The following is a 17,022-nucleotide window of genomic DNA, read 5'->3' as shown; positions in this document are numbered from 1 at the left end:
ATCTGCAGATCATAACTGAATATCGTTAATCTTTGAAACGTGAAATTCCGACTTGAATGTGCTATTGAATTTTAACCGAGCTTCATTAATCTTCATTGATTCGTATCTCTCTCAAATACATCTTTAATAATATTTAATCTCACTTTGATTCTTCGTCTATGCGGTCTGATTTTATTTCTTTAAAAGTTGCTCAATCTGTCTGGAAAGCGAATCGATTACACATTACATTACGCACGTCGTTCGTTTACCTTGCCTCGCAAGCTTAATTAATGCGCCATTTTCTCGATCATTATTCACGTGAAACGAGCAACGCTGAAATCTCACGTAAAACATACTTTACCCGCATTTTATCGCACTCAAGATTACCTCCGCTATTTTAATACACATTTTTACGTTCTCCCTATTGGCCGGTTTACGAGCACCTCCTGCTTCTCCTCTTTCTCCACCTCTTTCGACCGCCACATGAACTACCCAACTAAGCGACGAGCATCTTTATTTTCCGCGAAATCCGATACGAAACAGCCCCAACCCTCCTCTCACGCGATCTCACCCCATCTCCGCGCGCGGAAAGCTTCATCCCTTTCTCACAACTATTCCACCGAGCGCCCTACCCCTCGCGGTGGCTGATTTTCAATTCTCCTCTCCGCGGACAAACCGCTTGCACCATCAGCTCGTCGGTACACTCGAGCACTCGCGGCGTTCCCTTTACTTACCTGCTCCCAACCCCATCCCTCGCGGCAAACCCTCCCGTCAATCCACCTCGGCATTTTTCCCCTCCATTAACCGTAACTCTTTAGGCGATCCCGCCGCGTCGGTGTAGTTATTCGGACTGGAATTTCTTTAGATTGTTAAGAAACAGGGCGGGAGAGGGGGCTGGCTCAAGGGGGTGGCTGCGTTCCAAAGACGTATAATGAGATCAAAACCCCCACGGTCTTTTGAGATTAAAAACACCGTCTCTCGTTCGGCCCTCTTGCTCTCCCTCTCTTCCTTTCTTGGTCTTTCGCTTTTCCACGCTGTGCGTCATACTCCTTCCTCCTTTTACCAATGAACAACGAACTTTGCTGAAATTCGAGCAACGCTGTTGCAATCTGCGAATTTTCTGTACTGCAGCTAGATTGCGGGGAGACGAATTGTAGAATAAGTCTACGAATTAAACAGAACAGAAGTCTACGGATTAAACAGAACGAGTCTGCGGAGTGAAACAGTTTTCGCAGATTATAGGGCGAGGTTGTAACGAGATTCGTGCCGGGACTGCAGGGGTGACTTCTGTGCTATGGAGGCCGAATAAAATGCCGTTTGATCGACAGGAAGTAATACGTATTGTATCTTCCGGGACAGGTCGGGAGGGTGACAACAAATCTGCGCATATATTGCAGAATTGGATCGGAATCTCTTGAATTCCTCTCGTTCTTATGAGCAGGTCGACGTAATAAAATCGGCCGTAACTTCGGGGATGAAGAGTCCCGCTTCTCCTCTTTCACCCCCCTCTCGTCCTGTGTTCCCTCTTTTATTTCGACTTTCCGTGCGCGATCCGTCAGGAAATCGAAGCTCAGTAAGAGAATCTTCTGAGACGCGGCAATAAAATTCATATCTCAGGAAAAACGGCACGATAGAACGACGCGGAGAAAAAAACACGGCGGCCAAATTTCCGGAGATCTCGCTGTTGAATTGAAATTAGATTTTCCGAAGGCCGGAGTCGAGACGAGGGCGATAAACCGGGAAAACGGTCAACAAAATAAATGTTAAACGGTTCTTTCAAAATAGATCAGCTGAATAAAGTACCGGCTGCGAAATGCGTGGCTGTGTTTCAGCGATGCAACATTAAGCTCGACACCGTAAAGGATAAGGCGGAATTAAGCACAAGTTATTTACGGCCGACTTAAAGCGTGCGCATCGCCCCTGAAGTATATTTCTAATCCGGCGTATCGTAAATACCCGTGTCCATAATCATAAAGTGCCAGGATGGACAGTTACGAGGGGGGAGAGGACCATTTCCTAAATTGCAATGCGATCGGCAGCCAGAACGCTCGCGCAAGACTCGCGATATCCGGAAATCCGAGAGAAGAATGCGCCGCGGTTAACAAATTCATCGCCATGATGGTCGCTGGTGATAATAAATGTGATAAGACAAGTGAATAATATTACTTATATTTTTAAGATAACGGCTATTTAATATACAAAAACATAATGGACAAAATACATTTGTATAGACAATTTGATATTTTTATTCAATTAAGTTTATGAAAATAGTTATCCGGACATATTACGATGAATCGTAGTTCAATTGGCGAACGGAAAGTCGGCTAAATTACATCTGGCGATGAAAATTAATGGACGATTTTATCGAGGTCATATTTGGGAGGTCACTTGGACACGTTCCGTATCGATATCGATTAATTCGCGAAACGGAACGGAGAGAGCGCATTGCGATGAAGGATGAAGGTTTCACTATCGATGGAATATTTCTCTCTGTCGAACAAAACTCCTTGCCTCCCATCTGAGAGGCCGGATAATGGAATACATACGTCTATCGGGAGCACGTAGGAGGACACAATGCGCATAAATCTATTCTCGAGTTGATAGATATGCAGTGCGCTCGCGGGACGGACACAAACTGAAAGCGGATCGCTGACCCGTTCTATTGTTGAGACAGTTCCTATTATTGTCACACATGCATATGGAGAAAGATATCTGTGATGCTTTTGGATCTGAGCTCCGAGAAAAAAAGAGAGAAAATAACGCGTTAGCGAATCTTCTTATAAAATACATGTTGCCACAAATAACTGTTCTCGAGAGAGATATAATAATAACAACTATTAGCTGCAAAAATATTAATAACAGTAATTGAAAAAGAGAAATTATTTTTGGACTTTCAAAAAAGCCTTGGTCTCCATTTACATCCGCTAGTTTCGGTATTATTATTCGTTGCATCGCGAATATCGATTGCCATTATTTCACTTTCGTCTAGCTATTCCTATCAATCACGCATTATTAAATCAATACTGCACAATTAATAATTACGGGTGATTAATGTAAGTTATTGTAGCGGATCGCGCGGACCATCCGGCGGCTAATTGGCGCACTCGTGATTATTAATGATAATGTTACAATCAATCATTATCGCTAATTCTCGCGGAATGTACAACATGGAAATGATAGTTTTTGAGTCGTATTCGCGAGACAATGATTCAGCATACCGTTTGCAGAGCAGTTTCCGTTTGCATTTGCATGCAAAACAAATATGAATTAATGTAATTTTAACTTTATTAAATCTCTATATTAAATTTCATGACAAGACAATTTAACTCGAAATTGGATACACGTTTTATTTATATAATTTCCATTCGCTGGAAATAATGGTAAATCGAGGATTGAATCTCTCTTTCGTCGAATTTGATAATAACGCCACTGGCAATTTTCCGGCGACACAGATATGAGAGATCGCTGTCTTCGAATGCATATCTATTAAAAAATTAACCGAGAGGTGCGAGTCGATTTATGAGTCGATATTTTCATGCTCCGGTAACGAGCGGGAAGTAGCAGAGGCAATGGAACTTCCGGGTTAAGTGGATGAGAAAAGTTTCTCTAATATTACCGGGAGGCTAAGAGAGAGATTGATCTGCAGGCGAGCTCGTCGAAGGGATTAGTCGTAGCCTGGCTAGTCCCGTGCGATTTTCATCAGGTGATGGTACTTTAACTATAGATTAAAGGATTCGTCCGGCAACCTGAAATGAGATCCACCTTCCTGTGCGAGACCGAGAACCCAAATCAGCCGAGAGATACGCCCGTAAAGAGGGACGCGCTATCGACGACGAATTTACGGGGGTTATTTGAAAAAGATTCCAGCTTGATAGAGTCCCCGTGAACCCTCGGCGAAACCGCCAGCCGGGCTGCATTTGCGCAGATCGTTACGCGGTACGCCGGATTGCGTTGAATCGCGTCTCGAATGTCCTTTCAATAGTGAACGAGCAAAATTTATGATGGGAGACTTTCGGGAATCCTGCACGAATTGCTATCTGCGCGTTTGGAGAATTTAGATTTTCTGCTTGCAGCTTTCCAAGTCGCCGACGAAATTATAGCCTTCCCGATAAAATCTCTCGTTTCGCGTGCAAACGCGCGAGCATCACGCGATCGCACCGCAAATCTAAGTGTGTTGTTTTTATTTCACCCGCGTGATCTGCAAATAGCACGTTTGTTTGTGTTACTTTGATACATAGTAATCGAGTAATAATGCAAAAGCACATTTTACGTGTGTAGAAATAATACTCTTGGATTTGCAGTACGGTCGAATTTTGAAGCGAGAGAAATGCCGAGATGTACCTTCTCGAATAACTTACAGGCCATTGCGCCGATTATTATAAATCGGACTTTAACACACCGGGTTTAATTTGCAAGTCGTAATATATAACCGATAACCGAGCTGATGGCTCTCACGAGAGTGCGAATGCCAGGAAGCACCGTTCGACATTATCGAGGCCCGCGATATCCATCAACCTAATGGTCTCGCGGCTAAGGCGGGCGTGTAAAGCTCATTAAAAGCTCGTTAGAAAGCCGCCACCGGCACGGTCGAAATGACGCGGATGTTGCTGCCGGGAGATCGGTCAGAAAAGTGGAGGCTGAATACGGGGAGATAAAAGGAATTGCTCGCCAAGATAAACTCATGATTTACTGGCGCTGCCGATGCTCTCGACTTCTCTTTCTTTTTCTGTAGCACGCGAAGTAAGTATCTATCTATGTTTCTTGCAATAACAAGCTGTGCTTCCTAATCTATATCCATTCAACACTTTTGTGCATCACTTTGCATTTGAAACACCTCCAGTTTGTAAAAAGTAAACATATCTATGTATATTTATAAGATATGTATGAGATTGATAAAATTTCAAATGAGATTATAATTTAGAAGGAAATGAGATTATGAAATTTATAATATATCTTATAAATATCAATATCAATCATACATGTATAATTGAGGATCGCACGTGCGACTGAAAACAAGGCAAAGCCTCTCATTTGTAAATTTTTTACTCGCCTGTGTCATGGTGTCACCATTGACCTTCAGTTTGGATTGGAAGTTGCTCTGCTCCAGGAGAATCTTTGCGTTGTTAATGTAGACTTCCACGCCGTACGGGCCCTGTTTCCTGGTGATCCATAGGGGTGGGTTGCCCTCCAACTCGGAGGATATCGACTCCCTCAAGTCTTCGATTGTCTGAGGTCGATTCGCTGAAATTGACAAAGACAACGTGTCATTAGTGTGTGTAACGCCATAAAATATACTTTGGGTGTTGAAATGTTTCTTTTCATCGTCGCACAAATAAACGCGTTTCGAAAGAGCCACTTAAGTTTTCAGTGAAACTACCACGAAGATTTCGCTCTTCGGAACAGCAAAGTTTTTAGGTCCTGAAGATTTTTATTCTCCGTAAAGGAAGACAAAGCGGGGGATGACGGAGAGAGAGGAGAGAGATGCGCAAAGAAAAAGGCTGAAAATAACGCAAACGACGAGTGGCACAGAAACTGGAGATAGAGCAAACTTCAAAAAGTCCACAGCGGTGCTACAAAGCTCGTCGCTTTATTATCCCGTTACCGAGAGAACGTCCTCGTAATCTTGAGGTTTTTTCCTCTCATGTGCGGCTGCATGGAAAGGAAAGGAACAGCGAGCACGTTCTCTTCCTATTGTTATTTAATACTATGTGCAAGTCACAGCAGCGACATTCACGCAACTGAATATTTAAATATATATTATGGATTAATGGAAATACATGTATTTGTATAATATATTTAGATTTTTCAATTAAAAGTATCGCATTATTTCATGCATATTCTTACAATACTTTAATTTTAATAATTATTTTACATTATATAGTATGAATTATTATCATAAAAGAGTAGATGGATTGAAATATACATCATATTTTTAAATCTCACAAATTTTAAAATAAATGTATAAAATTACATCTATCGATCGACCGATGTTGGCATTCCGTGAAAGTTTTTCGTGTGAATATAACGTAAATGTGAATTAAATGAATCATCACATTCGAAGTTTCTGCATGCTTTTTAGCAACGTAGGAATCGCGCGTCGCACGTGATTTCCGTTCTAATATTCGTACCTTCTTCCTCTCTGGTCTTAGCATAAGAATCCGAACTCTCGCACGCCCCTTTCGAGTGCGACCTATCGAATATCGCGGCAAGGGGCATTGTACTGCCTAAGAACAGCCCTGCTCACGACGCGAGCGACTGCGAGTACCTGCCGTTCCTTGCAAGTCCTCGGAAAGTCCAATCTCCGCCAGGAAGAAAGCGCTCGGGCGGTAGTACCGCCAACAATGACGCTCATTACGAGCGCTAGGAATTGAGTCCCGTTTCGTAAACCACCGGCCGTTTTACCCGTGGAACTTTCCAAGGCAAGAAGCGGCCGGCGCCGTAGAATCTCGTTTTCGACGACGACGACGACGACTTGGGCAACGTTCTTTCGGAAAATAATTTTTCTCGTCCGCAAGCTTCCCGCGAAATTGCACGGCAAACGGTTTATCCACGGACCGTGAAATATTGCCTGTGCTTGTTCCTCGCGATATTCGACTTACGGATCAAAGGTACTCTCGAGGCTCTTTTGTTCCTACAGACCATCACGTTCCTGGATGCTTTTTCGCGAATTCTTCACGACCGCGCGTAAATGAATCGTTTGCCGGTCGGAACGCACGAAGAAAACTCTCCTCAACGTGCGTAATTGCACCGACCAGATAATTTACACGCGAGGAGCTCCAACAGCACCAGCCGACGTGCGCGCACGCGCGTACTAAAATGCACGGTACGGTAATCGTAAAATTTATGATCCGCTACGATATATTGTATGTGTGTGTATATGTATATATATTTGGTTGAAACCATGCGATTACAACATCGGGAGGAGTCGCTCGTTCCGCTGCAAGAGGTAACATTTACGGTGGCGGCACGGAGCGTAAAAGTCGAAGCCAGTTGGCTTTTACAGTACGCGCACCCTCCAGAATGCGCGCCGTGATATACACAATGCAGTCGCGCGATGAACGGGATGAGCCATCAAACATTCGGAGTTACGGAATTTCATTCACGGCTATATATATATACAGGATGGCCCATTTTAATTTATACAGTCGATTTTTTAAAAAACTAAAAGAGATACGAAAAAATGTTTCAGACAGACATGTCACGATTTCGAGGGGGACATAAGATGATACCATTGGTTTGACCTTGAATAGTCGTTTGAAGGTCACGCGAAGATCACCTTCAATTTTTTAAATTGAAACCCCAACTTTTTATTGCAGATTCTTATTCTCCATCGAAAAGTAAGTAACTTTTGTCTGAAATATTTTTCCGAAAAATGTCATCTTATGTCCTTAAAATGATCTTCAAGATGAGTTTTGAGGACATTTTAAGGACATAAGATGACATTTTTCGGAAAAATGTTTCAGACAAAAGTTACTTACTTTTCGATGGAGAATAAGAATCTGCAATAAAAAGTTGGGGTTTCAATTTAAGAAATTGAAGGTGATCTTCGCGTGACCTTCAAACGACTATTCAAGGTCAAACCAATGGTATCATCTTATGTCCCCCTCGAAATCGTGACATGTCTGTCTGAAACATTTTTTCGTATCTCTTTTAGTTTTTTAAAAAATCGACTGTATAAATTAAAATGGGCCACCCTGTATATATATATATATTTCATGTATCACACTCGTAAGATTTTAATCATAATCATCCCCTCTTACGAAAAATCTTACGAACAACTTTCTTGCGCCGTACCTCATCGAAATCAATTTTTGCGATAGACTGTTGTCTAGAGAGAAAGCGACTTCCGGCTGATCCGATGCATACACATACGCATACACGCGCACATGCACAATCTATATGTGTGCATATTCGCCGATCACACAGAACCGCCGTATCGTGCCACGCCATATAATGCTTTTATATCTCCGTGACGCCTCGTCAATCACCCCCGAATGGTTGCATGCTTGATCTTCCTTCCGCCGGGTGAGCAGCTCCGGAAGGAGATACACGAAGCGCCGAGGCTTCAATATATCACGAAACGCGACGCACGAATCGGAACGAAAGCGCGATATTCCATCCGCTTTGTAATTATTCCGACTGTTCGAACTTTTTGAGAGGAAAAATCAAATGTATTTCCCAAGATTTTACATCATAATGTACATTATATTACAACGCAAGGCTGTAGACGTGACGCGGATGCAGAGCATCCCCCGCGAACTTCCCGAGCGATTGATATCATCGGCTCACCAATAAACATTTTGCAGAAATTATTTACCGGGTGCTTGAATAATTTATCTTACGGCGGGAAGATTGCCGAGTCTGTCGGATGTGTCCGGAATTCCATGTAAAATTTCAGCGGACGTGCCGTAAGTCGCGCGCAGAGATGCGAAGCACGTGCGAAAACGGGCGTTAGGCGCCGACGAGCAGCCGATCGCATTATCGATCGCGCCGGTTTATCGCGACTCGGCGAATGGAATTTTATTCGCGCCGACTGGATTTTTATAGCGCGTCTCACCGGCGCGATTTTTCTTGTTGCGCCGGGGTGCTTTATGCGACGTGATCGAGTCGCGGGGGAGGATGTGTGCCTTTCAGAGGGCGCAATATCTCCGGCTCGGGTGCCGGCCTCGCGAGCGTTTTGTCCCAGCAGCCGAGCCTTTCCGCCCTTTCAACGGGCGCCGAATGATTAAGCTGCCGATCGATTCGCATTTATTTTCTTCCCCCCGTCCCCGCCATCCTCGTATCGGTGGTAGCGATGCACACGGGGCACAGGTGCCACGGTCGACCACAAAACGAGAACGACCCGCGCAAAGCTGCTTGCGCATCGATTTATATCCACCCTCCATCTCGTCTCTCCACCGGGAGAGACGTCTCTACTCGTCTCCTCTGTCCGTTCTCCCGACGTAGCCGAAATCCGACTTTCAAACATGCGGCACACCGGTCTTGCTTGATGAGGACGAACCGCGCGTTGCTTTATCGGACGTGTATTTGGAGATTGTGGCGTGCATGTTGCCGCCAGACGTTCCACGAGATTTTAAAAGAGAATGTAGCAAAGAGAAATAAATACGTTATATAGATAAATGGATATAATTGCGTAATTTAAGAAATTAATAATAATAATAACAACTCGAAAGCAATTATTGTTTTACGTGCGATTGTTGATATAGATTTTACTCTGTAATTTTTAAGTTACTCTGTCTCTCGATTCTTGAATTTATGCATCAGATCCATCCAGATTTAGAAGTTTCTGCATGTAAATTTATGGTTCTTTGAGTATTGACAAGTATAACTCTTGGTTATAAAGCTTTGCAAAACAAATTGTTTCTATTAGAAATGAACTTTTGAGATTTAATATCCCAAGAAAAAAATGGATTTAAAAGTAAATCTAAAATTCAGGTACTAAAAGGGAGAGAAATAAAATTTGATAAATAACTGAAACAAATTTTATACCCATACAGTTCTATAACAATAATCTTATTGGCTTTTATATTAAACAGATATACGATAAAAAGTTGCAAACCAATATCTATTTTGCACTTACAAAAAATATAGCTTGCGCAACTATAACTATAAAAGGATCTGAAACGAAGACAATATACAATAATGTAATACATAAAGGTAGTTTGACAAAATAAATTTCGAAGCTTATATACTAAAGTATAAATTATAATCTTTGTTAATAACATATAAAATGCATTAATATTCTGTATAAAGGAAAATAAACTCTTTATTAAATTAAATTCAATTAAAAGATTTTAATTTAATTAAATTTTTATGCAATCTAAACACATGGACGTTAACTGATGCTAGCACATGGCGCCAGCTAGTGGCGCAAGGATTCGTCAAGACAAGCTGACAGCTGTTCGCGACGTTCGTTCGGCTAGTTGTTCGCGCGTGATCGTGCCGAGTGTCTCGTTGTGAGTGATTTGTTTCTCTTACTTGCCAGTTTCAAGCCGCTGTATTTAAAAATATATTCGGCAATTCGGCGACATGACCACTCGCAGAATGGAGAATGTTTCCGTGTCCAAGGTAAGCGATACGACGCGTGCAACCTGTTGCTCTCGTCGACTTAACCTCAAAATGCGACGCTAGGCCGCGAAAATGCCGGTAGCGACGATTCGCGTAATTGCCGGCTTATTTTTCTTACGCCTTGTTTATCAGCGCGTCCAGACGCGCCCTTCTAGGGCTGCTAGTCTTCTGTGCGATGTTATGTATTTTATCATCACTTATTCTTCTGCAAATTACTTATTCCTTTTGAAGTTGAGAGCTTAATTATATTATATTCTTAAAAATTTTGTAAACTTTTAGATTAATATATAAAACTTAATAGTATTTTTGGAATATCTGTTTACTGTACGTTTAATATGTGTGCTTAATATGCGTGTATATTTATTACATTGCACGCACACGTCGCCGTTCATTCGATAATAAAAATTGATTACTTGTGATTGTTTAATTACAATTTCATTGACTATGAACTCGCGTAATTTTATTTAGAGTGTTAGAGAAATAACGAGTTTCCGGCTTTCGTTAATCGATTTTGTAACCCGTTGTAACTCGATAGTAACTTTTATGATTAATAATAACGCAATCTAACTGCGTTAAATTCTGCAACAACAGAGCCAGGAAAATTACTATGCTACTTTAATACGAAATTAAATTGTACATGATAAGAGCCTAATGTCGATTGTCATTTTTAGGGAATATTTGCTCACAAAGGGAATTACAAAATCGGTAAAAAGAGGAAGAGTACTCAAAATTTGGAATATTGTAACGAACCCTGGTACGTCGCGTATAGTGAAACGTGGAGACGTATTGAACAGGCCGCAGAGGTAAAGCGTGGTGTTGTGATGCAGCTGCAGAAATTTCAAGTTTAACATCCGGATGCATTAACAGACTAATGCCTTAATATTTCAGAACGTGAGATCAGAAATGTTTCAACAAGTTATGTCGAATTTGAAATCCTTCGTGCTAACAATAAAAGCCAATCCGTTAACTACGTCTCATGAAATAGCTACGGCTATCTTATTGACAGGTGAAAACGACGTTAAATATTCTATGCTTAAATATTTTGTAAGATCTCATCATTCATTTTCCTTGTCCAAGATTATGCTGAGCATTTTTTCCAATGAAGTCCTATCTCGAATATTTCGGTCTTATTCTAAATCCAAGATACAGAATAGCTCAGAACAGCTTGCCAATAAACAACTATTTTCGAATCTCTATATCGAATCTCAGTAAACATTAGAAAAACTCGATGTGACGGTATTACAGGAGTCAACGTTCCCGATCACACGACGCTTTTCGATACGACGGTGTCGAAGCTCAGCAAGGTAACGTCGCATATAGCAGTTCTGTGGAGTAGAAATTGCAACAAGATAAAGAACATTATCGAGGACACTGTGTATCAACTTATCCAGAAATCGGAATCGGTTAGTTGGCGTTGAAAGTCCTGTCGAGAAGCTTCGTTGCAATTCTCTACTCAGTTCTCCCTCGTTTTCTAGAATGATGACGATGCGTCCGAAGTGCGTAAGAGTCAGTGCACTATGCGTGTCTTAAAAGACTGGTTCGCGAAACATCATGACCCGGAGGATCCTTTAGTCATAATTTTGCCGGACTTTGAGAGCTTCTCCACCGATGTACTGCATGATTTCATCTTGGTGTTGAGGTATCCTGATGATAATGATTTTTTTATACGAACGTGATGGGATTCCGGCGAGAAATATGAATACACGTCTCTACTGCATGCTCAGTTCAAATGCTTGAACTCATGCATGATAAGAATGTGTGTTTTATTTAATAAAGAATATTCTGTAATAAATAATTTTCAGCTCGTACAGGAGTACGTTAAAGTTCGTACTTATATTCGGTGTCGCTACCACGTTGCATGTTGTGCATAGATCATTGACGTACGACGTCACGTCGAAGTTAATAGTGCAGGCAAGTTGGGCGAGAAAGTTTTCATGCACGTCGGAAATATTTGCACGGCGACTTTAGATTATTTAGAGCACTCATGTTTTAGGTATTTCACACGCAAACGCAAGTCAAAACACTGTCGGACGTACTGGATGCCACTGTTTTCTCGTCAAATATTCCGTTTAGATTAATTGGCCGCGTGTTTCAATTGCTGACCGATATTTTTCTGTTTTATGATTTTTCAGTGGACAATTTTTTACAGAATTATAAGGTAACGAAAAATAGACTTAGTGCAATTTGTCGGCAGTAAATTGATTGTTGCAAGTTCTTTTAATTTTTAGATATGTATGATACAACATTTTTACGACAACAATATAACTTTTCTTTGTTGTCAACCGAAAGATATTAAAAAGAGAATATCTAGGCTGAACGATGAAAATATCGAGGAAATTAAAAATTTACCGTCTATCGTTAAATACTTGAAAACATCTAGCGAAGTAACAAATAGAAACGATAACCTCAGCAATGAAAAATTTAAGGTAGATATTATGTATTTATATGGAAGCTATAAATTCGATTCGTTAATCAAATATCGCAGCTTTAATAATACTTTTGTTGGATTGCTGTCAAATAATTTAAATCGAATTTTACATATATAAAATGTCAGTCTCCATTATCACGCTTTTTACTATCAAAAAGCTTAAAAATTTCAAGAGAGATATTCGTATATATGAGATATTCGTCACTGTTAATTTTTCGTAATTTTTCATAATGTTATATATAATACATTTGCGAATTATTTTTAAAAATTCACTTTCTTCTGCAGGAAATGCTAGAACCGTTGTTAAAGAACTTTCACAAATATATGGATGTATTTTTAATTGTTTTAAGATGTTTACACTGTCTAGTTGCATCATTACCAGGCTCGCCAATAGGTAAACAGGTAACAGGACACTTGATTGATTAAAATAAAATATTACGTTGTGTAAAAGGTCAGTAATCTTTTATCAGCTAAAAAGTCTGAATCATGGAAAAAATATGCGACAATCATTTCAGTTACGGGAACTATATACCAAAATTTATACGAGTAATCTCCTTGCGTCCTTGGAGTACAAGGAATGTTTAAAATTGTTGGGATTTTTGTCGAAAGAGGAGCTCCTCACGAAACTCGAATCTATCATGAAAATCCTCGATACTTCCGAGGATCCGATCGTCAAGGAAATAAAAAGCACTCTCGATTCTCATATCAATACGATCCGAGAGGCTAGTTTAGATGTCACTGGAGCGTCTTCTGAAGTTATTAGCATGGATGAGAAACTCAGTCGAATACAATTGAAAGAGGTGCGTATGTAAGCTCGTATTATCGTATCGCTTAGTCATGCTTAATACATTTATCGTCATGATGACTGGCAAGCAATAAGTGTGTTAAAATTAATATCATAATAGATTAATATCATATCATAACAGACAATTATTTACATTTGTAAGATACTAACTTTTTAATAACGATAGAAAAGCCTACCGAACAAAGTGTGAACAGTATCTTAATATCTTTATCTATTAAAATTATGAAAATGATTATGTACATGTAACGGTGAATCTTAATAATCAAGTTGGTGTGAACGGAAGTCAGCTAAATTACGCTTGACGATGAATGTTAAGTTTGCTGATTCCTTGCTTTACTCGCGTAAAGTTCAACGAACAACATATAGCACGTACAATTTCCGCGATATTTTACACGCGATTTTTACGATTTTTACACGAGTGCAATCAAACTAGTGATTCGCTTCTTGATAAGAACGAAAAGAGAGAAAGCGTTGATTAACGGAGTTCAAGCGTTACATCCTTTTTTCAGAAACTGCTCCGTATGAGTCAGAAACAATCGCGATCCGCTTACAAGGAGGCACAGCTCGACTTAATCAATTACTTGGACCGGAAAGTATTCTCCGTTCATCTGATCAGGCCGAATCATGTGACAGGGTACGAGATATTCTGCTACAGAGATGAGAATCAGGCGAAGCACCACATCCGCGGCTCTTTGAGGGCCGCCATACACACAGGATTGAGCGATCCGCGGATGTACCTGGACGTGAGTGGAGAAATTCCGCACGAGTGGCTAGCGAACGCGATTTCGTTAGTTTAGCTAGCTAGCTAGTCTCCTTGTTGTTGCTCATTGCCGCTGCGCGATCGGGAACGTGCTCGAAAAACCATTCGCGTTTTATTCAGGCTTGTGAAATGGAGTTCTTAAATAATATACACGGACCTTACACATCGTGCTCTGGAATTAATGTCGCGTGTAGCGGAATGTAAAATTTCTCGCTTTCCGGCTTTCGAGCATCGCTGAAGCTTCGCCAGCTTTAGCGCTTGGAATCTCGCCGATTCTGTCTCGGTTAACACCGGAATCTTATCAGTTTTTTCTTTGCAATTCATTTTTTTTCTTCTTGAGCGATCTCCAGCCGGTTCCGGTCCCGCTGCGCGCCGCCGCGCCATCGGGGACGTTTAATCTTCCCTTATACGAGCGATTCATCGGCGACCGCTGAAAAATCGCGCTCGCCCGACTTTCCACCGCGACGGGTCCTACGGTGCAGTTAATTGGAAATGCATATTTCAGTGCGACTGCTGCAGATTGGCGAACGACAGCGACATTCCGCGCACGCTCCCCGACCTGAGTATAATTTATAAGCTACACTTGGAGTCCAGGAAGCTGATCAATATGTACGACTGGTTGCAGGTAACTATCCGGCCCATGCTCATGTTTACAGGTTAATCCCTGTTACATTTACGGTCACGCACTCGGCCAACCGTCTCGTGATTTTAATCGGCGCCGCCGCCACTGCTGCTAGTGATTCACGCAAGCACGTCATAGTAAGCAAGGCGCGTGCAAGGGGTGCCGAGTGCTTTATCGCCGGCTAGTTGTTAGGAAGCCGGTAAAATGTTTCTCGTGAAAATTGCGCCGGCGAGAAAACCGTGCTCTCCGACGAACGGTTCAACGATCGCCGTAATCGGGAAGATCGTTGAGCGTTTAGTACGGGAGGGGCTTGAGACTCTAATAAAGCTGTATATAGATCGTTATTAATTTCGATAAGAGAGCCACGATATAAGAATCTTGTTTTATGTTGCTCACCTGAGCATGAGCGCTTCTGAATATTTGACGATAGCGGAATTCGACAGTTGAACTCTAAAATTATCCTACCTTTAGATCTCAAGCAGGCATTGGTTCAAATTGATTCGCGATTGTCAATCACGCGTTTACATTGTCGAGCCAACTCTGGAGTAGTTTAGTATTAAGTAAGATCGACGTAAACAAAGTCAGCCGCGAGCCAAAATTGGTCACACGTCGATCTCGCGTTTACATTATCGAGCTAAATCTGGAGTCACGAGCATTTTGGTGTTAGAGCAGGTTGTGACTAAGCTGGATAATGTGGATCCTGATAATATTTACAATGCGTTTAATGTGTATTTTGCAGGCGTTCCTGACGATCGTAAACCCGCAGATTCAATTCACAGAGGAGCGCGAAGTGAATGCAGGACTACAGTATCCTTTTGCAAAAGTTGCCGCGCGCGGTAGCCTTCCTTGTCATCCTCCTCGCGCGTTTCCAGTCTGATCGGCTCGAGATTTATCTTGCCGCGCGCTACCTTTGATATTCATATCACGCCTGCTAACGCGGTGCCTCGTACCGCGCGTACGTAACTTCCGCGAAACTAGATATACTTCCTAGTTTGAATAATTCGCACGTGTTATCTCGCATTTCATCACGTAGTAACTTATCCTTAACGGGGGTTCAGAGCTCGGTTTACTCAAGCGGTCGCCGCCTTGCAGTTTCTCGGCTTCATCGAGACTTCACGAAGGAAAACGGATCACGTGAGGCGTCTTACATAACAACAATATCGTGTGTTGAGTGTGATTGCCTTGTTTGTTCATTATGTGAGTCGTTGTATCATCCATGAACTTATTTTTCTACTGTATATTCCATCATTTTTACGAATAAACGAAACACTGTTACAATGAGCATTATCGAAATGCCAAGAATCAAGAAATCTCGGCATTTACATTATACATATAATTTAAATATTTATTGTCTGTTGTTATATCTCGACGGACGATGTAACATTTATAACGATTTACAAACCTGAGAATAAAAATATTGGCAAAAAAGTGTGCAGAAATTATTTAGCTATGTGCAATAATTTAACAATGAGAAACAAAAAAATACATATTTTAGAATCCGATATAAATTCCCGACTGTACAACGTTTTTGGCGAAATATTTTTTGAAACCTAAATTTTTTAATTTCTATAATTTCCGATTTCAACATTCAAAGATACATGCTCCATATGTGTATGTATTTATAATATTTTCGTCACTTAAACTCCGCGGTGGTTGCTACAATATCATGCCAAGCTCACCGTGAAATAATTTAGTGACTTGCACGCTCGCATTGGAACACCGTAATTCTGCACATGTATTATATAAGCCTGCTCTGCTGCTGAAATATTTAAATCTTTTTGTTTCTCTCTTCAGTTACTCTGCACTTTTGAAAAAATCCGCAATATCGATTACACCGTCTTTGTGGCGACGTCGAAATGTGCCGCGCGTTCCGCAGCGCTGTGAAAAAAATTCGGCTGGAGCACGCGCGGCAATTGTTTCCGCATTTTAACGTGGGCGAATATCGATTAATCGGATTCCAGCGTCGCGTCGGCCTCTTTCTCGCCAAGCGACGCGCATGAAAGTTAACATTCTGACGAGCAGCGACCTTTAATCTTTCATTTTATGGGGAACGAAATTCATGACGGATTTCAGCCGAAAAATCTCGGGAGTTTTCGAATGAAATTATGCCGCGTGGTCGGACAAGTTCATAATAATTCACGGAGACGAGACTCGCAGAAGCGAACAAGCAAATTGCGATCGATAGATGGCCAACGTTCGACCGCAATGTTGTGCAACGATGTCAGTACATTCTATCTATTTAGCTATCTAGCCAACATCGAAGTCCCTCATTTTCTGTACTCTCGCGAACGCGATGACATTATCGGCCCTCATTGCACGTCACGTCTCCCCCAACGCCCGTTTACAATCCATTGTCACGA

At 41.4% G+C, this 17,022-nt stretch overlaps 2 protein-coding genes across 8 annotated transcripts in view; one reads left to right on the top strand and one right to left on the bottom strand.

Annotated features, from left to right (window-relative positions):
* LOC105281967 (fasciclin-1) overlaps positions 1-17,022 on the bottom strand; it is a 230,834-nt gene that overhangs the window by 56,786 nt on the left and 157,026 nt on the right. For all 7 annotated transcript variants that reach the window (XM_011343574.2, XM_011343604.2, XM_011343595.3 and 4 more), the window contains exon 3: positions 5,030-5,220. In XM_011343574.2, coding sequence (XP_011341876.1) covers positions 5,030-5,220 — 191 coding nt within the window. The remainder of the gene's footprint in view (positions 1-5,029; positions 5,221-17,022) is intronic.
* LOC105281961 (origin recognition complex subunit 3) lies at positions 9,795-16,090 on the top strand. Its single transcript, XM_026970369.1, has 14 exons — positions 9,795-10,047; positions 10,719-10,850; positions 10,936-11,053; positions 11,293-11,450; positions 11,523-11,686; positions 11,850-11,958; positions 12,041-12,205; positions 12,276-12,473; positions 12,761-12,877; positions 12,991-13,275; positions 13,790-14,023; positions 14,546-14,665; positions 15,402-15,469; positions 15,721-16,090. Exons 1-14 carry the CDS (start codon positions 10,009-10,011, stop codon positions 15,812-15,814), a joined length of 2,001 nt encoding a protein of 666 aa, XP_026826170.1. The 5' UTR covers positions 9,795-10,008; the 3' UTR covers positions 15,815-16,090.

Source organism: Ooceraea biroi, chromosome 6 (genome assembly GCF_003672135.1).
Source record: "Ooceraea biroi isolate clonal line C1 chromosome 6, Obir_v5.4, whole genome shotgun sequence".
In the NCBI taxonomy this organism is placed as follows: Eukaryota; Metazoa; Arthropoda; class Insecta; order Hymenoptera; family Formicidae; genus Ooceraea; species Ooceraea biroi.
This window is presented reverse-complemented; position numbering and strand designations above follow the sequence as displayed.

What these genes read in the sequence shown, in the direction of transcription:
- LOC105281961 (XM_026970369.1), top strand. Translation starts at nt 10,009, where the DNA reads ATGACCACTCGCAGAATGGAGAATGTTTCCGTGTCCAAG. An exon ending in AGAATGTTTCCGTGTCCAAG is followed by an intron (nt 10,048 to 10,718) that starts GTAAGCGATACG and finishes TGTCATTTTTAG; the next exon opens with GGAATATTTGCTCACAAAGG. An exon ending in TTATCCAGAAATCGGAATCG is followed by an intron (nt 11,451 to 11,522) that starts GTTAGTTGGCGT and finishes CTCGTTTTCTAG; the next exon opens with AATGATGACGATGCGTCCGA.